We start from the raw sequence: 25,315 nt of genomic DNA, 5'->3' as shown, positions 1-25,315 counted from the left end.
ATAAACTTACATTGCCACCAACAATGAGCAAAAGTGCCTCTTTCTCTGCAGTTTTTCCAACAGAGTGGGGAGTGTGATGAGGTTATTAGTGCTAGCTTTTTTGGGGTGAGGTACCACCTTATTAGGATTTTGTTAGCTTGTAGTCTAGTAGAGATTGCCATGCCTTTTGATACTGTAATAAAATTGGCTTTTTTATGTCAAGTAGAAACATATAAATAGTGGAAATTAAACCTTTATTAGGATGTGTATCATTTGCTAATAACTTTTCAAACTCAGTGAGAGCTAAACGTAATCTTCCAAATTTCTGAGAGGTCAATAGATTATGTAATTAAAGGTATTCAAATCATGGCAATTTCACTTTATATAAAGTTTCTAAAGCTGTCTTATCTTTTAAATATCCCTTCGAGGTGACATCTATGATTCTTGTTATGTTGAGCCTCCTCCAGAGCTGAAAAGAAGAGCTCTGCCTAGCTGGTTGAAACCAGCACTGTTCTGTAAAATTAGTGAGAAGAGAGAATGGTGGAGCTAGAATCTTGCTGTACCTATTCCAAACATTAAAAGTGGCCTTTAAGAAGAAATTAGAGCTAACTCCTATAGATTTATAAGTCCTGTGGTTCCACAAAGCTTCTTGAAAAGATTTAGTAGCAAGAAGTGATTCTTCAATGCCTTTCCATTCTGCACTATAAGTGTGTCTATACTGTTTGACTAAATTAGCTAAAAGTATAGTGTCATAATAAAGTTGTACATCCGGAACTGCTAGTCCTCCAGATCTTAGAGGTTTTCTCAGAGTCAGGAAATTAATTCTCGGCTTATTGAAATGCCAAATAAAATTTGTAAGATTTCTTTGCCATTTCCTAAGAAGAGAATGTGGTAATATAATAGGTATGGCTCTCATGTAGAAGATCATCTTAGGAAAGATGAGAGATTTCACCACATTAATTCATTCTAAGAGAGTCAGATGAAAGTCATTCCAGTGTTTTAACAGGTCAAGAATTTGTTTAGATATTTGCAGATGGTTCGCTTGTAAAAGATCCTTTAAATCTAAAGGGATCTAAATTCCTAAATATCTAAATGAGGAGGTCACTCATTTATATTTAAATTCAGTTTTGATATAAGCTTCAATATCCTTCGATAGGCAGATAGGATATAGTAGTGTTTTGTCAATATTAAATTTAAGTCCGGAAACTAAAATTTGTCAGATGCATTTCTATTTTTGAAAGTGATTCTCTTGGATTGGATATGAGCAAAATCATAACATCTGTGAATAGACTAATTTTTACTTTCTGATTACATGTAGAGATTCCGTTGTAAAGAGGTTCTTTTCTTAACAAATTTGCAAGTGGCTCAACTGCTATCGCAAATAACAAGGGTGACTCTAGCTATAGTAATGAAAGAAGAATTTATCTTATTGACTCTCCAAAAAAGTTGTGGGGTTAGATATAAAGCTTGTATTGCTGAAATGAACTTTCCCCCAAAGTCAATGTGATCTAAGAGCATAAGATGTTCTAGCATATCAAACGCTTTTTCAACGTCAAGTGAGAGTATGCAAGAATCAGTGGATGAACAAGTCTTACTATATTGTATAACATTAAAATCTTTCCTAATACTAACGGTCATATCTCTCTGGGGTATGAATCCTGTTTGAGCCAATGCGATATAGTCTCCTATGATTTTCATTGAGACTACGAGCAAGAATGTTAGTAAAGAGCTTGTAGTTGTTGTTAATCAAAGAAATTGGGCGGTAAGATTTTGGATTCTCCACATTGCTATCATTCTTTGGCAGCAATGTAACTTTCGCTAAACACCATGATTGTGGAATGGTACCTGTATCTAATACTGAATTGAATAAGGTAAGTAAAATAGGTGACAATAAAATGCTAAAATGCTTATAATGCTCTGAAGTATATCCATCTGGGCCTGGTGACTTGTTAGATTTCATGGCCCTGATTGCATTTTGAAGTTCATTCTCATCAATTGTATGATCTAGATATTTTTGATGCACTTCTGATAAAATCTTAATTGAGTTGTTAGATTTTTAAAAATGATCAATTGATTTAGAAGGAGGGCCACCCGATGTATATAATTTAGAACAGAAATCTGTACAAATATTTAAGATTGACTTGGTAGATGTGTGCAAATTTCCTTTAGTGTCCCGAAGTCCTTTCACACCTATTTCTGCTTTTCTTTTTTTAACCTTCCATGCCAATAACCTAAGTGCTTTAGGACTACTGTGCCACTAAGCTTGCTTCAGGTAAAGCCGATTTCTCGTAATTGAATGAACTTCTATAGCCTGCAATTTCTTCCTTTTCTGTTCAAGTACCTTATATGTCTTGGGGTTGCATGTTTTTTTATGTTGGATTTCCAATTTTTTTAATTTTGTCTAAAATTTGTTGTTTCATTTCTAATCTTTTTTATTATATGCAGCAGAGATTGATATGATTCTACCCCTTATCACTGCTTTGTATGCATCTCAAACTACATTGCTGGAGATGTCCTCTGACAAGTTAAATTTGAAAAATTCTTGAGTTGCCTGTTCTATGGTTTTAATTATTTCTGGATTTTTTAAATTAAAAGTTGTCAAATCTCCAAATTAAACTTCTGTCTGTGTCAGGCTTTAGTGTAAGTATGCATTGAACTTCTGCATGATCTGACCAGCACATAGGTTCTGTGTCAGTAGACACTAATTTATTTATAATGCTATTAGAAATAAATACATAGTCAATCCTAATATGAGTCTGAAATCTACTTGAAAAATATGCGTAGTCACTACCTGATTTATGGAGAAACCTCCAGGTATCAACCAAATCAAACTTTTGTATAATCTTTTTGAGACTGGTAAAATTAGAATGAATAGAAGATGACAGTTTTGACCTAACGGATTTTTATCCATAACAGTATCCATGATATATCCATGATATATAATATAATGGGTCTGCTCCCATTATAAGCAAGCCCTCTTGGAATAAGCGAAGCCTTTCCAATACTTCTTGTACAAAACCAATCTGTCCTGAATTAGGAGCATAAACCGCTGCTATTGTCACCTTAATACCATTTAGAGTTCCTTTTATAAAAATAAAGTGCCCTCTAGGGTCCTTGTCTATTTTTAAGCATGAAAATCTGTCATGATTAGATATTAAGATAGCCACTCCACGTGCTCTTGAAGAGCCAGTAGCATCGTAACAATATGGAAACCACGAGGAGTTAAACAGATAATTAACATTTTTTCTCAAGTGAGTCTCTTGGAGAATTGCTATGTCAATTTTCTGCCTTTTTAAATAGGTATACATTCTCTTAGCTTTAATCACATTGTTGATCCCTCTGCAATTCAGAGAGAGTATTTTAGTCTGGTTAGCCATAAGAGATTACATAAACAAAGATTCTTTGAAGAATATCAAAACCAGCAGAGAAGGAGTGAAGACCTGCATCATTATAATGAAATTATAAATGCCATTTTAACAGCACATTAACAGATCTTGGAAATACATTGAGAATTCTGAAAATATCTCTATCTACAGCGTAACAAAGTAATATTATAAGTAACCTTAACCATTGTGATCTATAACTAAGAGAACCAAAAAAGATTAAGACTATTGAACAGCTTACAAATATATAAAATAGTAAATGGGAACTGTAACACACATAGGAACCATGAATAATATAAGAGGAACAGCTATAAAAAGCAGTAACAATGAACATGTCAAGTGTGAGACTTAGTGCTAAGTTATTGAGAGATCAAATCCCCAATTACCCCCTCCCCTCCCTCTTTCTATCATAACTACCCATTACCTCAAAACTCAAGCTTTCATTTTGTTCCCCCCAACCCCTACCCACATCCCCTCTTCTCCCCTCCTCCCAGTGCCTACTACAAAAAAAAAGTGCAAAAAAGAACAAAAAAAATAAAAAATAAAATCTTGCACGTTATCAAAGAACAACCCAGGTCCAGAAGAAAGAGAGAAAAACCCCTCCCCTCTCCAGAAAGGAGCCTTCTAGGCTCACCCATTAGGTCCTTTCAAAAAAAGGAGAGAGCTAAGAAATCAAGTCAACCTCCGGTTCCCATTTCCCCCCAATTCCCTAAAGCATATCAAATACTATTAAGCTTTATAGAATCAAACACAGACCCAACAGAGATCTTGAAGGAATTTTCAAGCTTCACGTCAGAAGTTCTAGGTAGTATTTCTCACAGGAATCTTACTACCTTTAAGAGGCGAAGTGAAGTCCAATTTGCACTTGTTAAATTTTTTGTCACATTCCATTGGGATCTGAAGATGCAAAGCTTGCAGAACTATGCTTCCACCTTCAAGGTCTTCTACTGTCCAGGTTTTATTTTGGTGGCGGATCTGCATCATGCCCATTGGAAGCCATTTATAATGAATTCCTGCTTCAACCAGGTGAGTTGCTATGGGTTTGAGTTTTTTCTGATTTTGTAAAGTCTCAGCAGATAAATCCGGGAAGACTTAGATCATCTTATCTTTATAGGCTAGACCACCAGCGCTCCGTGACTGGTCTAGGATTTTTTTTTTTGTACGTGTGTCAGCAAGTTCTATAATAATGTCTCTGGATGTCTCATGCGTTGTGCAAAAGGAGAGCTGATCCTGTACGCTTTCAAAATAAAAGGTGCCACTCCATCTTCCAGTTGTAAAACCATAGATAGCCAAGATGACATAAAAATGCCCAAATCTGTTGTTTCTTCCACTTTTTCTTCAAATCCTCTGAATTTAAGGTTGCACTCACTAACTTTGTTTTCCAACAACAGGATTTTGTCTTTAGCCCATTTTTCGTGAGCTTGTACGTTGCAGATACCTTCTTGATTTGCTAAGCCGTTCTCCGCTGCAGTCTCACCTGTATAGGCCACATCTTGTAAGGCTGTTTGTAGAGCTTCCATTTGCTCTGTCAAAGATTTGACCATTTCCTGGAAAGTCTCTAAAATACCAGAGTGGAAAGATTTCAATGCAGAATGAAACTCAGTTGTAGTTAGCAAATCTGAGGAAGATGTAGTAGTAGAAGAAGTTCCGGTGGCCATTTTGATTTTAGATTGTGATGCATGTGAAGTGTCTTTCACCAAGTTTCCCAAGCTAAGAAAATTTTTCAGAACCTTTGAAGACGCTGGAGTAGTTTGGAGTCTGTTTCCTCCATTTTTGTCCATACCTTGGGTAAGATTTATAGGTGATCTGCACAAGATAAATATGGAATTGGGGTTCTTGGGTGAGGAGCTCAGTCTCTATGCGTCTGCCTCCATGCAGACCAATGCCACACCCCCGTGCCGCAACATATTAAAGTTTATTCTGGGGTGCTTGTTTTGCCATAAGAACCCATTGAGTTTGGACTGCCATTGATGTAATAAATTCAGAGGTATAGCAATGGGGATAGTGTGAAAGAGAAATAGAATTTTAGGGAGGACAAATGATTTGATTAAATGAAATCTGTCCGGCCAGAAGAAGGTGAGTTTGTCCCATTTTTGGAGATCCAATTGTATTTCTTGAAATTTCAGGAGATGGGTTATATTTCAACAAGCTGTTGAGATCTCATGGAATATTGATTCCAAGATAGGAGAGGTAGGTAGTTGTCCACTGAAAATCACAAGATCTTTGAAGATGTTCCATTGTGCTGGGAGGTAAGTTGATGCGTAGGATGCAGGATTTAGATTGATTAATTTTCAAACCGGAAACCTTGCAGAATGCTGAAAGGGTGTCTTGTACATGAGAGAGGGAACTTTCAGGTTTGTGATGTGTAGAAGCATGTTATCAGGACCTGGCATTTCTTATGTCCCTTTGTAAAAGGTCACATGCACCACCTTTATACAAATACTATCTATATATCAAATAGCCAAGGTGCCCCCCACGTGCAGATATCTAAATCCGCACATCGGGGACACCTGGGGGGCAGGGAGATTTTCCTGCACATTTGGGGCAATCCCCAGATGTGCAGAAAAATCTAAAAACTGTAAAAAAAAACTATAGGGGGAAGACTTAAATCCCCCCAAAAGTAAAGGAGTGTTCCCTGCATATGCGCAGGGAACGCTCTGAGAAGGCTTCACCGCCACTGCCACCACAGGGGATGGGGGCAGGAGAAGGCTTGGCGGGGGAGGGAGAAGTGGGGAAGGGAGAAAGCTTGGTGGGTGGGCAGCCTTGCCACCGCTACCGGGGGGGAGGGAGAAAGCTTGGCAGGCCAGCCTTGCCGCCACCAGGGAGGGAGGGGGGAAGGAGAAAGCTTGGCAGCCAGCCTCCTCAAGCTGAACAAACTGAAAAGCATCCATAGAGATACTGGATCAGTAGAAGCTTTGGGGACATCTATTGCAACTGTATTTAATGTCTCCAAAGCGTGCTGTTAAATAATGTATTTTCCTTACGTAATGAATAATGTGTTTTTTCAAAGTAAATATGTTCCCAATATGTTTTTTAATGAAAACTTTTCATTTTGGAAAAGAGGGAATCCATTAAAAAATCAAAAAATCGCAGATCATGACTGTATCATTCTCACTCTGTATATGATCAACCAAATTAGCATTTTAGCACAAAGACCATTTCCATGATGCCCAAATTTATACTGCAAATAATACTTTTATTATTAATTTTCTTGTTGTTATTCATTCTTTAAAAAATCTCTTATGCTACCTTGGACAACTTTCACTGGTTTATAAATACTTCAAATAAATTATAAAATAATTTGTATTGTAGGGGGTTGCAACTCTCACACTGCCCTCCCTCCCATCTTTCTCTGGATGTATACAGGCCTAATATTTTCAGACTGATCCCCACCCCCCCGCTCACTACAGTAACTACAGCCATGTCCTGCTTTAGTAGCTGGCAAAAGCCACACAAACAAAGGGAGAATAGCCTTGCTGTGGAGTGAAAAAAGCCTATTAGTTCCTTTATAATACATTTCAAAGCCCAGAAGATGTTGGCTCTAGTGCGGAAGAGTAAAAATCCCCTCAAGCCAACAAAATAGAGAGAGAGAGAGAAAATCAGAAAATGTTCATGAACCAGCTAGACTTGCAGTTTAAAAGAGTGGCATATGTGTTTATGTGCACATGTGGTTTTTCGTCACCTAACTAAAGGCAAACACTTCTCTAGGGATCGAGAAGCATGTGTTATGTGGCTCCAACAATATCACACGCACTAGCTAAGAGTAACCTGCAACAGCTGTGTGCATATCTGTGGAAATTCATTTCTCTTCCAGCTACAACTTGAAACATGCCGTTGACTAGAAAATGCAGCAGGGTTGGGGGGAAAACAGGCTTTTCTACAGGCAAGACAAATATTACCAAACTGTACCCAATGCTCGGGAAATGTTGCATCCTGCATTGCATGACTCGCTGTTTCTACTGAGATTTATTTCACATTCCCAGCACGAAAGTTCATTTCCATCGTGCCTTTCCATCTTGACTGAAGCACAGTATTCTCTCTCCTTCCCGCCACCACTTAGAGTAGTAGCATTGCACCTTTGTCCCCTTTTCCCCAGTCAGTTGGACTGGTCTATTCTTGCAAGCTCACTTGTTGCCTGAAAGTTGGCTTCATGTCTAAACTGGGCATTGGTTGGTAGGATCAGGGTAGGTGGGCAGAGTCAGCAGCAAGGCTTGATCTTCCACCTTTATTTCATTCTGAAAACGATTCATCACCCATTGTAGCCACTGGCCCTCGGTATATTGTACACATACAATTTTTAAAAAACTGTGATGGTTGCAGGGGAAACATTCTTGCAACACTTCTTCTGTATCTGAGACCAATGGCAAGTGCCTTCCAGGACCAAAACAAACAATTGAACAGTTCTCGTGACATGATTCTTTTATCAGCCCACAGATGAACAATGTCAAATTTCCAGTCAACCCAGCTCCTGTACTTTTAATAGTTATGTATCAGATGGCCTTCCTTTGTCTTAATGATGTACAAAGTGAGGGAAATCTCTTTAGCTCTTTCAGTATCTCTTGAGAGCCAGTTTGGTGTAGTGGTTAAGTGTGTGGACTCTAATCTGGGAGAACCGGGTTTGATTCCCCACTCCTCCACTTGCAGCCACTGGATGACCTTGGGCAAGCCATAGTTCTGACAAGTCCTTGAAAGGGCAGTTCTGGAAAGAGCTCTCTCAGCCCCACCTAACTCACAGGGTGTCTGTTGTGGGAAGGGGAAGGGAAGGGAAAGGAGTTTGTAAGCCGCTCTTAGATACCGAGTGAAGGGCGGGGTATAAATCCAATCTCCTCCTCCTCCAGTATTCTACTTGCTCAGGGTCAAGAATAACGATGTGTAAAGATAACAATAAAATACCCAATCAACACCAATGTATTGAATAAAATAATAAAATTAAATTTAAAAAAATTAAATTAAAAATGGCTCTTCCCCTGCTTAATTCTGGTCATCAAAAGCAGTAACAAATAAGAAAGTCATGCAGCACTTCCAGAAAGCAGTTGTGCTTAAACCTAATAAAGCACATACCACAACAATTGGGTGGGGTGAAGCAGAGTTCAAACAATACCCTGGGTCCATGTAAAGATTCACTGGGAAGCTCTTTACTTCACCAGCATCAGAACTTGGCCTGTAAGCCTGTAAGAGCAGGGCCATGTCACTAAAGTGCCGCGTATGTTGGTCATAATGTGGCTTGAAAAATCTCAGTCTAATTTCAAAACCCAACTCCATTCTATTTAGTCTGAAACCTTTCAGACATTCGTTGTAAATAACGCTAATACTAAAAGTAACGAAAATTGCAGCTAAATGCCAGTTCAGTTAGGGGATAACTACGTCCCACTCTTATACTGACTCAAATTCTGCATCCTGATGCTATTCTTACCCATACAACAGTCCCATAATGTAAGATTTGGCCTGGAGCGACAACTCCTTCAAGGCAACGATTTTAATCAGTTCAAGACTGTTTATTCAATAAAACATGACACAAATACAGCATTCATGTCCTGAGATTATTCTTTTCATAATGGAAACTTCTAAAAAGTCCCTTGACCACAGTTTTCACATTATATAATGTGTGAAAACAACAGCAACTTCATGCTTCTGTCTCTGCATGTATTTTTAAATGTGTTTTAGTCTTTAGTCCCATCCTTTTGGTAAAATCTGTAGTGGCGATTAGTACAGGCAGGTAGACTGAACCTGAAACCATTACACAAGGCTTCCTAATGTAAGAACAATTCAGCAGCGAATAAGCTGTGAATCTTCCTCCTTGGCTACAAGAAACGTTTGGTCAAACAGACATCTGTTGAGGATGCTTAGGTCCCAGAGTATGGTCTGATGCTAGGTGACAACATATCCTTTGAGGAGTTAAGTGCGTATTAACTTGGTCAGTGCCAAGATCGGAGAAATCCTGGGAACCCCATCTGCACTGTGTCAAGCTCCGTAATGGAAGAAAGGCAGGATACAAATATAATAAATGAATAACGTATGATGAACTCTTAGGCTGAAGGCTGAACTCCATATTGCTAATATAGAAGGTATGTCACTGCGATTAATGCAAGCATCCAGCTTGTCTCAGAAAGCAAGGTCTCAAAATATTTTAAAGAAGATACTCGCGGGGGGGGGGAGAGAAGAGCTCCACACAGAGCAGGAGGAGGAGGAATCAGCAGTAGCAGGTAAGCCTCCCCACTGAACTCTTCTTCCCCCCCTGCCTCAGGCCCCACCAATCTCCTCCCCCCCCCGCTCCGGCAGCGAGGTCTGAGTGGCTTTTCGGCGCTCGGGCCTGAACGCTCTTTTAATTTTTACTTTTAAGGTAATTTAAATATTTTCCCAACTTTTCATATTTTTCTGTACACCTGGGCATTGCCCCACGTGTGCAGGAAAATCTCCCTGCCCCCCAGGTGCCCCTGATGCGCAGATTTAGATATCTGCACACAGGGGGCGGCTTCGCTATTAGATATATAGATATGTTTAAATTATATTAAACACTTGTTTTTGCAGATAAAATGAAGGAACAGATGACAACAGTGGAATCATCAAAACCTATTTACTACACATGTTAACTCTGAAAGGCAAAAGTGCTTACAATACCTTCTACAAATTGCTCATTGAGTACTCTGTGAATGTCAGTTCTATTTACCTATTTAGAGTGGCAAACTCTACTGATACTAAAGGCAGAACTAACTTCCTGCTTCTTCTCCAGTCCTGTCTACAAGCCTGTAGTCTGATTCTCCTCTGTTGTTCCTATTGCACTACAAACCTCAGTAAGGATGTTACTAGCAATTAAGGTGAACAAAATAAACTTAACAAGAGTTGAACTTCTAGTCTGATTCTCCTCTGTTGTTCCTATTACACTACAAACCTCAGTAAGGATGTTAACAAAATAAACTTAACAAGAGTTGAACTGCTAGACCAAATAATTACAGAGAAGATGATCAGGTTCCTTTCAAATGCTAACTGGCAGAACTAGCCAGTATCAGTGGGCCACACTTGTGGTCTTTCTGCAGAATCAACATGGCATAGTATCCAAAGAGTCTTTAAAACTGTATCATCAGTTCCTGACCTTTGCCTTGCTATCAACTCCTGACTGGTTCCTCCAGCTTCTATGCATCTCCAGCAGTTAATCTTCATTTCTTGTTGCACCCTGGAGTTTTAGTCTTCTTGTATATGGTTTTGCTTACAGTTTGTTCTTCATCCATAGTCTGAGCACTCCTGTGATCATGTGACATGTAGTTTCATTCCTGTCTGATGCTTTGGCAGGACCTTGACACTATGTCTGCCTAGTTCAGACATCAAGGTGACACTCTGTTCTTAAAGTAGAGGTATGACTATGGACAACTGCCTAATATGAGAGGCGGGTACTCTACCCAGAAGCATCTATATCCAATTCTTCCTTCCCTCCAAAGGGGGAAATTCATGTGGTTGAGCTGTTAGATATATGAGCTTCAGCATGCCCACTTAGGAGCATTGTGGAAGGAAGGAATGTCCTTTTCTCCACCATACAAACAAAGCATTACCCACACATGTAGTCTGAGCTGATTCCCTGATAACTAAAGTGCAACTTTAGGTTTGCCACTCCCATCCTATGATCTCTTGTGCCCTCATTCTCTTCCCCTCATTGCTACTTTCTTTGGCCACAAGAAAACAGTAGCAAATGCACCCTGCAATCCTAAACTAAGTTGCACCCTAAGCCCATTTTCTTCAATGGACCTAAAAGGCTATAACATTGCATAGGATTGCACTGATAAATGCCCATAATTGTCTTTTTCTTCTTCTTTTTCCTGCTATACCAGAAAGATAAATACAAGGACTAAGTTCCACTCATGTTCATAGACTTTCTTATGGGCAAGTAGTCTTCAAAGAAGAGAAAACACATAAGCTTCACATACGATACTCAAGGTATATCTGAGTTTCTTTTCAGCTCTTGGAGTGTATATGTGAAATAAGTTTTAAATGTATACGGTTTTTATATTTTTATAGCTACAAAAGACAGTGCTTTTACATTTTAAACTGCATTAAAACTTCTCTACTTGTGCCACCTATGAACGAATATATCGCAACAGAACAGCATTTTTAAATCTGCCACCTATGTTTTTAAAGTATTCTGTACATTTGGGAACAGCTTTTTTCTTTTCTTTTTTTACATTTTAACTTTTCCTCCTCATAAGAATGGGAAGCAAAGAAAGCCATGACTGATGCAGATTTCCTTCAGAGACCCCATTCCCTGCTCTCTGGTGACTACATTGGGGCAAATTCTTATTAGATTCACAGGTGCCGACTGCCCTCATTTTATCTTTCCCCCTCTGCTCTCCAGTGAAAGTGACGCCAGGGAAATCATGGCCAGTTTTATGGATACTAAGAAAACCATACCTATCTATTCCTTTCTCCTACTATCATATCTGCTATAGCTGCACCAGGAAAAGCCATGTTATTATGTTATTTATTTTATGTTATTTATTTAACACATTTTAATGCCACCTTTCCACCCAATTAGGGTCCTCACAAATGTAAAAAAAAATAGACAATATGTTCAAAATTATAAAAACAATTCAATTAAAAACACATAAATAAACAACTCCAGAAGGAGAGCCAGTAACTGTTATTGGGGGTATGCCAGACAAAACAAAAAAGTCTTCACCTGCTTGCAAAACATACCTATAGAGATAGAGGAATCTCCCTGAGGAGGGAGTTCCAAAGTATTGGTGCCATGACCACAAAAGCTCTTTCAGGCTGGTCACACACACAGAGAGCGCACCAGGTCACCAGGACACAATGGGTATTTTGCTTATCCCATGACCCAATGTTTCTCATGCATCTGTGAAAGGATGCAGTGCATTGTGCAGCCAAAACCACATATACTGTAACCCTAAGCAGAGTTACACCCTTCTAAGCTTATTGATTTAAATGGACTTAGAAAGGGATAACTCTGCTTAGGTTCGCTCTCCTTTAAATTTAGATACCCAGCCTGGGATAATGTCCCATTACTTATACAATCTTGAGATTCCTTCCCAACGTAGAGCTTTTATGCTGGCTAGCATGAACACACTCCCCTCTAACGTTCTCTCTGGGAGATATCATCAAATCCCTTTTTATGAGAGACTTTGTCCTTGTGGTGCGAATCTTCCAGAATCAATCCAGCATATAATGCTTGAGTGTCAGTTTAATGACAATTTACATTGGGAATTGTTTGGAAATTTATCCCAGGTAATGTTGCAATACATTGTTAGTTCTTATTGAATGACTCGGCAGCAGAAATTACTAAAGCGGTTACAAAATTTCTGGAAGAAATTCTTAAAGCCAAATCTAATCTCCCTTATAAATAATAGCTGAATGGTGGTGGCACTTCTCTAGAACATTCCACACCCTCCAAAATCAGTTCGCTCTTTGATCTGTCATTCAGAGGGTCTCCCTATCCACTGGCTGCTTTGCCTGAGTCCTGCCTCCAACATTCTAAACATTTTGCTAATCCTCTCCCGCCCATAGCCAGTCAGAACACAGAGGTTATTTGCATATGCAGCCTCATTGGCCTTTGCCTCAGAACACAGAGGTCGTTTGCATATGTGACTTGATTGGCTTTTGCCTCTAACATTCGAAACAGTTTTGCTCAGAAGAGGTAAAATGTGTCCAATCTCCAGGTGAGGGCTGGAGATCCCTCAGAATTACAACTGCTTTCCCGATGGCAGAGATCAGTTCCCCTGGAGAAAATGGTGGGCTCTGTATCCTTATATGCTGCTGAGGTGGCCCCCGTATGACAGCCAATGTGACGTAGCAGTCAGGGCTTCAGAGCACGGAAGAGGCTGCAGGTGTGTGGGGGGGTGGAAAGCTGAAGAGTGAGGGGGAAATAAAGGTAGGTTGATGATTGGCTGGGAAGGAGACAGGGTTGCCAACTCCAGGTGGGAAATTCCTGGGAATATGAGGGATGGATCCTGGAGAGGGTGAGGTTTCAGGAGGCGTGGGACCTCGGACAGGTACAACGCTATAGACTCCACCCTCCAAACCAACTATTCCCTTCTGGGGAACCATCATTACCAATCTCCAGGTGAGGGCTGGAGATCACTCAAAATTACAACTGTTCTTTAGGTAGCAGAGATCAGTTCCTCTGGAGAAAATGGTGGACTCAGTGTCATTATACCCTGCTGAGGTCACCACAGCAAATTGACACTGAGTGTCCAAGGCTGGGGCACCTGCCCAGAGCCTCTTTCTAGAGGCCATTGTATTTATTTCCACAATGAGCCTTTTTCCTAGCGCTATTATAAATTGATTCTTGTATAATTTTATGTATTTATGTTTTAACTTATGTATGGATTTCAATTCTATATATTGATCCTAAATGGCATGTTAAATTTACTATGCCAATAAAGGTATTGTACTTGTAGGATTGCTCTTCTAGTGACTTACAGTCCAACCTAGTGCGGTGGAGCTGTGCATGTAAACAAACACTTTTAAAGAGTTTTGTCTCACTGGCTTCTAAGCATTATCATGATGATGACTCAACTTCACTGAGGCAGAAATGAACACATGTAAGAACAGCCTTGAGGGCCACATTAAATAGGATAAGAAAAAGGGGTTGCTCGTATGGTACAGTATGTTTATATTTTCCTACTGAACTATTGGATCAGAAATGCATGGTGGTGTTAGAAACAACAAAAAACTGTAACTCACTGGAATCATATCATCCAGGCAATCATTTCATCTGATTTGGTATTTAGGTGCCCTGCTTTTCTTAGTATTTCTAATGTGTAACTTAGGTCTTCTGGAGCTCCCGTTTTCTGAAAACCGGCTAGATTTTAGGCTTGACCATTCGTGAAGGTTTAACCAGCAAATCTTCATTTGGGCTGGTGTTTAGGGGCAGGGGCTACTCAGCCATGTGTCTACCTGACACTGAAAAACTGTGATCATTTGAGAAAACAAGAGGCCCAAGTCTAAACAAATGGATGAAGAGTCTGCTTCCTAGGCAGTATACCTGAATACAGCTTTCTGTGTCTTACCGAAGTATAACTGTATGTCCTTATTTTGTTTTGGTTTTTGTATTTAGTATGGAGCCTGACTTGGACGGCCCAAGTCTTGTCAGGTCTCAGAAGCTATGCAGGGTCAGCCCTCGTTAGCATTTGGATAGGAGACCACCAAGGAAATCCAGAGTCACTATGCAGAGACAGGCAATGGCAAACCACCTCTGCACATCTGTTGCTTTGAAAACACCATGAGGAGCCACCATGAGTTGGCTGCAACTTGACAGCACTTTCCACCGCCATTTAGTATGCATTCTACAAAGTTTGGTCATGGTAAGTGTGTACGGGGGAAGCTGTTTTCAGGCATATGCCATATGGTATCATTTTACAGATACCATGAGGACAATCAAAATGTCTGTGTACAACAAACATCTGGAAAGAGGGGAGTGCTGCTCAAACTGGTGTGGGACTCTCTCAGAAATGCCCAGTGGTGCCAGTCTGGTCAAAGTTTGTTGCACTATTGAAATAAATGAGGGGAAATCAGGGCAGACCTAAATGTTATCACAGATATTGGGCTCCTGCTGCGCTGAAAACAGCACTGTTGTGTTAAGTTCTTTCTGTCTCTTCCACTTACTCTGTTATGGGATATCATCGTGTCATTGAAATGACTGGGAAAGGTTTCCATTCCATACAACTGGCTGCCTCTGGTCAGGGCAAGGAAGTCTTATCAGCAGGGGTCTTGTTGTAGAAAAAGAGCTGCCGGAGCTCATTAGCATAACTCATTAGCATAGCTTATTTGCATATGCCACGCCCCCTGACATCACCGGAAGTGACAGAAGGCCACACCCCCTGACATCACCGGAAGTGTGTCAGAAGGCCCGGCTACTTACCCTCCTGCTTCATCCTCATTCCCAAACGGAATGAGGATCGAAGCAGAGGGCGGGGTAAAGAAGGGGGCGGGGCTTCACCACGTGACCGCCCCGCCCCCTAGAGGTTCTCTTCCGGAGCTCCGTACCTGAGAGCTCCCCCCCGACTAGAGCCCTGCTTATCAGGGGAATAAGTGGCATTATACTTAGTGAGGGACTGGGGGACAGCTCAACAAACCAGCATCCTCATCTCTCTGACAACAGGAAATGTTAGCCTTTTAACGACTAACTTAAATGCCATTAACTTCAGTGAAACTTACCCTTGCTAAATTTCAAATTGAGGTAACAGCAGAGAATTCGGATTCAAGTTACAATCCTCATCACTGATTCATTCCATGCCCTGTTCATTTCATATATTAAACAATGTTTTCAAAAAGGACGACGACCCTTTTTATTAAACCATAGCAAGATGACGCCTTCCAAATCCAGGGATTACCAGGAAGTTCAGAAAGTCTGAAGACTTTTTGTTCCGTATAGAATTCTCTGGCTTCCGTATTACCACTCTATAAAGATATAATTTAAACAAAGTAGTGCACATTTCACACACAGTGGAAATATAAAGCATCAGGATTTTGAGTATCTGGATCAAGCTAGCTTTTGCAGCATAAACAGTCTTGCACGGCAGGAGAAGAAAACGTGGGGATACTGGCAGCAGGGAAGAGATATCTGTAGCTAACTGTTCAGCTAATAAAAATTGACTGTGGACTGATAGTCAAAAAAAGAAAGAGGGATGCTTTAGTCCAGTAGATGAGATGTGTCATTAAGCGATTTATTAGTGACAGCAGTCTCTTTGTTTCTGCAGCCATCCACAAATATACAGCATAGGAAATGGAGGAGCTGCAGTTATGCACTTGTAATACACTAAGTCCTTGTTTCCCCCCCACACCAGACACTGCAGAATAGCAATTGTCCATTCACAGCACATAGCAGATAGTCTGCATTTCAGAGCTAATATTTTTGCTATTCCTAAAGTGATAGAGTACTTATGAATCAAGTACAGTTCATTGCTTCTCCCTCTCTTAACCATTCAAAAAGTATGGTCAGGGTGATGCATTCAATGTTTCCGAACGTTTCACCTGTTCATGAATGACTTTGAAATTATGAACAAGAATCCAACAAACAGGAAGCAACATCCCCCCCCAAGGAACAGCTTAGTGAGCCCGTAGTGTGATTAAACCATTTACTGACAATATACCTCACTGCCATCTTTTAATTAGTGTCAACCACTGGCTATTTAAGAAGGATTTTAAACATGCATCTCTCAAGTGACCGGTTTCTCCATGCGCATGTTGCAACTATGCTCCTGAAAACAATGTAAGTTCTGTTTTGAGCCACTGCTCCTGTTTCCTGCACCACACGCAGATCACTTTCCTACTGCAACCGTCATTCAAGTTAAGGCTACAGGCTGCTGCTCGATCACCAGCTGAGCATACGTGACACCAAACAAGCCCCAAAGAGAGTCTTTGGACAAAGCTTCCCCTGCCTGTTCTTCGGCTCTGTGGCAAAGCTAGTCGCAAAGGATCAAGACAGCCCATTTCTCTTTCAGCAAAGTTAAAGAGCGTCCCTAACTTTGTATTTGGCACTCCAAACCAGCTGAAGGCATCAGGGTGCTACTACATATGTGTCACACAACACAAATGACTGAGACAATATATTGCTCCACATCTCCATTCCCCCCCCTTCCCCTTGAGCCTTTTCCGTGTATCCCCCCCCTCCAGATCCAAGTTATCTGTTCCTGTACATCCAGTCATTTATAGGGGTTCTACTCAAGCCACTGAAATACTGGACGGAAGACAACTGGGTGAGGGGGAAGAGACCTTTCAGTGTCACTGTACCAGAATCCTTCATTTGACTCTTGCACTCAGTTAAAATCCACACAAGTTTCACGAATCAGATGGCTGTTGGGTAACAACAACAACGACGACGGAAAAGGTAGTTTGTTTGTTTTTTTAAAAAAAATCAGTTTCTGACATAACAATCAGTAGTGTAATCTTCAGAACACAATATTGCCTTGTTCATTAACTTTGGCAAATGCACCTTCTCTCTCCCCCCCCATTCCCCCCCCCTCAAAAACCCCATTCCACTGCCTGGTTGGATTTGCTGTACCTACCTCAACCATTAAACAAGACATTTAACCATAGTGGCAAATCTGTGACCTTTGAATGCCGTGAAATCTGTAAGCGGTGCAGCTTGTTCATGAAGACTTGTACTGCAGGATCCAGCAACTGCATCCAGGATGAGGCAAAATTATTAAGTGAGGCGCCCAAGGAGGGAGAGAGAAAGGTGCGCACGCACACGTGCTGTGCAAGGTGGGGGGCGGGGGGCAATGCCCACGAAGAAGCAGGCGCCAGAGAGAGAGAGACTCGTCCAGGAGCCTGCACTTTTCTGCCAGGCAAGTGCTGGGATAAGAGCTCCGCGGCGCTTGCTGCAGTCTCCGAGCGGCTGAGTGTTAAGCAGCAAGTAGGAAGGCCGTGCCTGGCTGGGAGGTGCTGTCAACGGCCACAGGCTCGGCAAGGCGGGCCAATCAGCTCGAGCCCTGCGAGCTTGCTGGAGTGGAGCCTTCTCTGTTTATGTTTCCTCGTTTCACGAGTGACGTCAAAGGGGTTTAGTTTTTCCTCTGCATGTGCTATTAATTTTAAAGGACTACTACGGGAGGAATGTGACAGTGATTTCGGCAGAGCTACCACCCGACTCTAGAAACAAACCAGAGCTGGTATATATCTATATTTTTTAAAATCAGATCAGGATTCCGCTTGGAATTTTTTTTTAAGTCCGAAACCGCTGGACAGATCCGACATATGCCATCAAGATATAAAGGGGGAAAGGTCAACGGATGGGGGTGGGAAAATAAAGATGTGTGATAATGGAAGGTGTAAGACAGAACGGTGCAGGCGCTTGCTGGGCTACACCGACTCTTGGTCGACGGAAGAGAAAATTAGAGAGAAGTTCAGCAATCTAAATCGGATTCTGCTTTCTTTCTCTATTGTATTTTGGGTATATTTGTCCCAGACGTATTTCCTAGGCTATGCCCCAGGTCAGCCCACTGCACGCCTTGGGTTGTGTTCCTCTGGATCCATTTGGGGTGAACAATTTTTCCCCAAAGTTTAAAAAACTTCCATTTGTTTTACATTCACCATTGCCCCTGTTAATGTTGGTATTTGCTGTACTCATCTTCTCTCCTTGTCCCACCCTTTACTGGGTCGGGGATGGGGCCTCTATCAAGCCATGTCAGAGAAGGCTATTGCAGGCTGGCCAGCAGAGATCCCCCCCCCCAATACTTCAGACGCTTCTTCCAACACATGTGATACCATGTATCAGAACGGTAACCAAAAACGTTGTGACAAAGAAAAAGAAACTAAAATATAGCTATGCATGTAGTGCTAATGTACAAAACATCATATATTAATTATACATTCAAAAGTGCCAAAATATCATTAAACACAGCCCTACATAAGAAAAATCACCAAAAAGGTTGAGACAAAAAAAGAAACAAAAATATAGCTTTGCATGTACTGCTAACGTACAACATATCAAACATAACTTAATTATACTTTTAAAAGCTCTAAAATATCATTTAAAAACCACAATCCTATGGTTCTGCATATAGCTACCTATCGCTAATATAAAGACAAATGTCCAATCATATAAATACAGGTTAAAAGACACAAATTATATCCATATACAAGAACCAATACCAAACATGTTTCCTCAGTGGTAAAATTCAAACTGAGCACCCCATATATTTAACAAAAATATACATAAAACTCATCATACACAGAATGGACCTTACTCACGCTGAGATGTTCATCTGTGGAGTAAGTGGTGATAAATATTCTTGAGATGCAACATGGGCAACTCATCAAGATACACAATATTTCATCTGCCTGTGGATCTACTTAAGCAATGCTCAAAGCTCCAATGGAGTGCCCAGGATCAAATAGGAAAGAATCAGCCATGTATAAGAACAGCATGGAAAATACAGTCCTGAGTTGGGAGAAGTGCCAGGGAAGGGGAAATGAAAGGGGAGAGAAATTCCCTGCCTGCCAGCCTGCTGCCTGGCCAAGCTGAATAGCACTGGCAGCAGACCTAGACCCAGCCGCCACATTAAGGGAAGCAGAACAACTTCCATTTCAGTTAACTGACCACCTTCTGGCCCCACCCCCCTCACAATGACTAAATTAGACAGCCAAGTGCCAGATAATGTCATGAAAAGAAACACATATTAATCATCAATAGTATTAATGTTTTAAAAAATTGTCTTCATTGTCAGTCACTTTAGTAGTTAGAATCTTGTACTACGATCTCGGAGAGCTGAATCCAAATTCTAACTCTGTCATGTTATTTAGAAATTTATTTAGAATTATTATTTAGAATGGCCTTCCATGGCAGAGTGGGAATTCAAACCTGAGACTCTTGAGTTTCTAGTCTAACGCCTTAACCATTACGCCATGCTGGCTCTCAAAATGAAACTTGCTCAATGACTCTGGGTGGGAGGTCAGTCTCACTGAAGAGCTTTCTCTTTACCTCTTCCTGAGACCCACTACAGGTGTATTGCAAGAAGGCAACAATGCCACTGCATAGCCTACATGAGACATGCATTACTCCATATATTAGCCACATGGATTAAGTCAAGGTGAACTCAGTGTGAAGCTCTCTGCAGATCTAGAGTATGGGGGTTTAAAGTTGCTGAAACAGCACACCTGATCTTTTCATCAGGAAGACAGCCCCTTAATCTATATCTAGGTAAAGGTAAAGGTTCCCTTGCTCGAAAGCCAGTCGAATCCGACTCTAGGGTTGCGGTGCTCATCTCCATTTCAAAGCCGAAGAGCCAGCGCTGTCCGAAGACGTTTCCGTGGTCATGTGGCCGGCATGACTAAACACCAAGGCGCACGGAACGCTGTTACCTTCCCACCAAAGTGGTACCTATTTATCTACTTGCAATTTCTTGCTTTCGAACTGCTAGGTTGGCAGGAGCTGGAACTAGAGATGGGAGCTCACTCCATCATGCAGCACCCGGGTCTCGAACTGCTGAACTACTGACCTTCCACAGTCTGCAGTTCAGCGTCTTAACCACTTGAGCCACTAGTGCTATGTATTTCAGTCCATGTACCCCCTCCTCCTCATAATTGGTAGACCAGAAATTGCTAGGAATATGCAACTAACACTGCACAGTTATATTCCTGTGCTTTAAAATATGGTTTATGATACACAAATAGCTGGGTAGTGGGTAGTATCACAAAAGAGCAGACTGCACATACAGCTGTTACCTGGATCACTACAGAGTAAAATGCATCAAGAAATGTAATAAAGCATTATTGTTCTTATTGCTCAAGCAGCAAAGCTTTGGCAAGAATCTTGAAAGTTTAAAAATATCACACCCAATTTATGAGTGGTGGAATTATAATGCAAAGTTGTTTTTTAAAAATATTAAATTTTCTGCCTGGAGGTTGCATTTAGTCACATGGCTAACAGCCACTGATTGTCCTATCCTTAGGAATTTGTCTTGTCCTCTTTCAAAGCCATCTAAATCTGAGGCCATCACTATGTCTTATGGCAGTGAAATCTATAGATTTACATTAAGTGAAGATGTACTTCTATCTTGTCTTGAATCCCACCTATCAATTTCATTGGATGATCCTGAATTCTACAATTGTAGAGAGGGATAGTGTCCACTCTCTGTTTTCTGACCACTGTGGTTAGATAATGCTTGTCTAGGCAATCCTCTCCTTAACTATCTTCTTTTAAAACTAAAAATACTCAGACTCTTCATTACCCTTTCCTCATAGGGAAGATGTTCCAATCGCTTGGTCATTTGGGTTGTTCTTTTTCATACTTTGTTAAGCTCTACAGTATCCACAATATTCCAAACACTGCCACACTCTAGATGTATTCAAAGGCACTATGATACTAGGCATTTTATTTTAAATCCTGGTCAACTTTAGAACAATTCTTGGGGCAGAAGGGTAAATTCCTGATAATGTTTTGGGAAACCCCTTAATTAATAAAAGAATTTGCTTATAATCTAAACACTGTTAAAAGGACTAGGCAATCAGAGCGATATAAAGGTGTAATACCTGAACTGTGATGCTGTTGTACGTGGACTTGATGTTGTATGTGGAAGCAGAAAATTATCTCTGATTCACCTTTTTTAAGCAAAGACAAACCTCAACCGTAAGCAAAGAGCCCTGTGAAGCACTGTGATTCTGATGGATAGGAGAGGAGGAGGAAAAATCCTTGAAATACTACAGCCCAAGAGAACATTTTTTTAAAAAATCAGTTTCAATATGTTCCACAAGTTCAGTAAAAGCTTATGTCACGTGATCTCCCAAGAGAACCTTAAAGCTCAGCTGGTGAAATCTTTCAAGTAGAAGTTTCCAGAATCATTTTGTTTATTGAATTATTAAGACTGACTGGTGCTTATTTTTCAAACTAGATGCATTGGATAGCAGTATACAGCTTAATATGTCATGTACTAGAATTTTTGTTTTAAAATTATTTTAAATAAAATCTAAATTTAAAGACCAGAATAACATGGATCCATTGGAATCAGATGCAGATTTATTAAAACTAAACAGAGATGGTGACATGCCTGCAGGAGAAGCATTGTGTGTAATAATTTCCAGTAGATTTTTCAGGACACATTTTGTAATGTGAAGCACCTTGGGGAGATTTGTAACCCAGCTCCTACTCACATTGTATTGATCCTATGGTTTCTGACTATTTCTGCTTCTTTGGATTCATCAGCCATTAGTGAACACATAACTTCATATGTTTCAAACTAATTAGTGAATGTGCAGGAACAATAATTTAAATTATACTTTCTTCCTCTTTCTTCTTATCGCATTTCACATTATTTTCAAAAAAGTTTAATCTCAATACATTTGGCAGACTGTGGTAGCAGACACACATTGGATCTCCACAGTGCTTTATGAAAGGGGCTCCTTGGATGGATGCGTAATTTCAAATAGTTCACAACTGTTATTTAACACAGCTGAAGTGTCAAATAGGCTGCAATTCATTCATCATGCACAAATCAAGGTTTGTTCCTTGTGGGCATGAAACTAGCTTGTTGTTGTGCTTGTATGTTCCCTCCCACCTCCCCTCGTGGCACAACACAATTCTTCCTGGTTTTAGAAGCCTTGAATCATACTCCAATTCACTGTGAAGTCCAAATGCAGGTGTCATAGCATGGATAAACTGGAGTTTTCTTCCTCAAACTTAGATTCTACAACACAGTTTGAAGAACTCTGTTGAGGTCCTCACCATTACCCGATCACTATAGTGGTCAAAATTTGTAGCAAACATTTTTAAGGTACTACTGTTTAGGAGTGCCAGCCTCCAGGTGGAACCCAGGGATTCCCTGGAATTACAGCTCATCTCCAGACAACAGAGATCAGTTTCCCTGGAGAAAATGGAGGCTTTGCAGGGTGGATTCTATGGGATTGCGCCCCACTGACATCCCTGTCCTCCCCAGTCTCCACCTCCAAATCTCAAGGGGTTTCCCAACCTAGAGCAGGCAACCCTACCCTGCCACACACACACCCCGCTAGTGACCAGGGAGGACTTGGCAACTGTACTACTGTTTGTGCCCTGACCTGGATAACACAGACCAGCCCAATCTCATCAGATCTTGGAAGCTAAGCAGGGTTCGCCCCGGTCAGTATTTGGATGGCAGACCATCAAGGAAGCCTAGGGTTGCTATGCAGAGGCAAACAATGGCAAACCACCTTTGACTGTCTCTTCCCTTGACCCCTACAGGGTTGCCATAAGCTGACCCCTATTTGATGCCAAAGAACAACCAGTTGTGTAAATATTGTGCAGCTGCTAGCAGACCATTCCTTTGTTAGGATGATGGCTCTGAGTGGCTTCTCAGTAGGTCCCAGTTGTTCGGAGAGGATTTCCCATGGGCTCTCTTGAAGCACATATTAGAGCTTAAAGGATCTGATTCCCCAAGCTGAAGAGAGATGGGAGGTCTGTCTGGTAAGTGAAGAAGGAGAAATTTGGAAGAGAGAAGAAAGCAGAGAGATGTGGCAACGAGTTGGCTGCAGCACCTTGGCAAAGCAGAACCTTTCACTGTGGGCATCTGATGAGGGGTTGTGAATCCCTAGATCTGCGAGACTGCCTCTTTTCCTTCATTTATGCCGTACTCGTACATTTGTAAATAAAGAAAACACTACAAAAAAATAGCATAAGCTTCAGGGAGCCAGTTCAGGTAAGTATTGCCCCTGGAACTTCTCCCGTCTTGGAGAAGTGGGGAGTGTGTAAGAAGTGGGGAGTATTAATCTTCTGTTTTTTGCAAAGGTATGGAAAGCCACATACATTGGCTGGCAAAAAAAGTTATCTACAGAATTAGAGCACAGTCTGATGACATAGTGATATCCCTATCACCAGCATGTCTCTGGGGCAGAGCAGAAATCTGTATTTGATAATGACAAAAAGGCGAAACATTGAACAAGCCTAACCTACTGAGAGAATGATAGGAATCAGTTTTTAAAAATCCCCTCAAGATTATACAGTTTCTTCTTGCCTAGCTCAGTACCAAGGAAAACCAAAGAAAAGCAGATGGAAGTGGATTAAAATCAAACCCACAATACAATGTGATCAAATGGCATTAAAAGCCCAGAGAAGGTTGTATAAATGGCTAGAGAATATGCCTGGGGAAAGAAAGGAGGTAACCATCAGAATGTGGAAACCTTTGCAGAGATGGCAAGCCTTGTATGAGCAACTGGACTACTTATCTGAGATGCAGGCAAGGTAAAAAAAACTCCAGAGTCCCAGTTATTAGACAATACACAAGACTGAACACCTTCAATAGGAATTAAGATATTTTCTAACTTCCCTTTGAAAAGTGTGTGTTAATAATGACAGAATAGTACAGTACGTACATAGGTAGTGACGCTAAGTGTTTTAATACTAAAATTTAAAAAAAATGGGAAGGGGGAATTCCCTCTCAAGGGCATAAAAGCATATTTAAAACTCCCTGCCAGTTCAGTCCAAAGATCATATGGTCTAGTATCTTGTTTCCTCCGCAGGCCATCAAATCCCCCCCCAACACAAACAAGCACCGCAACATCTTTTCTGCTGCACATTCCCTCACAAACGATTCAGGCGCTTGTATACCAGTTTACAAAGAATCGCCTGCCTATTTAAAATATCTTAGATTTATAGGCCAGTGTAATTACCTGACTGGTATTGCCTGCATCCCGCTGATGCTGATTGTTTCCTGCAGTGCGTAACTTTCAAATATGAAATGGGTCTATCTATAAACAGACTTTAAAAGTATAAACTGCATTGCCAGTAGGGGATCTTCGGTCTCATGATAACATCATCCCACTGATGGTCTTGATTTCATGCCATATGAAGTGAAAGCTGAAAGGTCACTGAAGCAAGAACCAACATGTACAGTCACACCCATGTAATGGAACACCATTTCAACTTAATCTATTAGCTCAGATGTTTATTATTACATGACTGTGAAAGGTAATACAGTGTCATTCCAAGGCAATAGACGTGGAGCTCCATGTTTGGGATCAGGATTCTAATCAATGGATGGGTAAGGCATGATTGATAAAGAGAGGATTCAGTCCTCTGGCTTATGTGTGGGTAACCACACACAGGATTGCAACCAAAAGTTAGAACCAGTCATGGTTGACTATTTGTCAATGACAAATTAATGAAAAACACTCAAGCAGTTGTATAAATGCTCAGCTATTTTTTCTGGAAAAATATCAGGTAACAATCAGAGCAGGGCCCAAATTTCATTTCAGCTGAACAAATAATTTAATTTATATTTCTGAACCAGAGCCAGGAAGCTGTGGAGCAACCGATGCTGACAAATGCGGACTGAAGATTCTTGAAGTGCGTGCCTCCCTGAGCAAGCTTCATGCACGTATGTGGAGCTCATACCAGTGTCTGACACATTTGAGGACTGGCTTCCTTTGAAAACAAACCTTCCAGATTAGGGACACCAGAGGTCCTGCAGCAGATTCCAGAGTGGGTCCTGGCTTTGCCCTTTGCAGATTTACTTGGCTAATAAGCAATTTCATAATTT

General features: G+C 40.8%; 1 protein-coding gene across 1 annotated transcript in view; it reads right to left on the bottom strand.

Annotated features, from left to right (window-relative positions):
- Positions 1-17,730, bottom strand: part of PDE7B (phosphodiesterase 7B) — a 214,377-nt gene extending 196,647 nt beyond the window's left edge. The window contains exon 1 of the mRNA XM_015411627.1: positions 17,375-17,730. Within this exon, the coding sequence (XP_015267113.1) occupies positions 17,375-17,395 (21 nt within the window). The 5' untranslated portion in view covers positions 17,396-17,730. The remainder of the gene's footprint in view (positions 1-17,374) is intronic.
- Between the last annotated feature and the right edge of the window lie 7,585 nt (positions 17,731-25,315).

Source organism: Gekko japonicus, unplaced genomic scaffold (assembly GCF_001447785.1).
Source record: "Gekko japonicus isolate JY-2015 unplaced genomic scaffold, Gekko_japonicus_V1.1 scaffold184, whole genome shotgun sequence".
Classification (NCBI taxonomy): Eukaryota; Metazoa; Chordata; class Lepidosauria; order Squamata; family Gekkonidae; genus Gekko; species Gekko japonicus.
The sequence above is the reverse complement of the archived record's forward strand: the minus strand, read 5'-3'. Positions and strand labels throughout refer to the sequence as shown.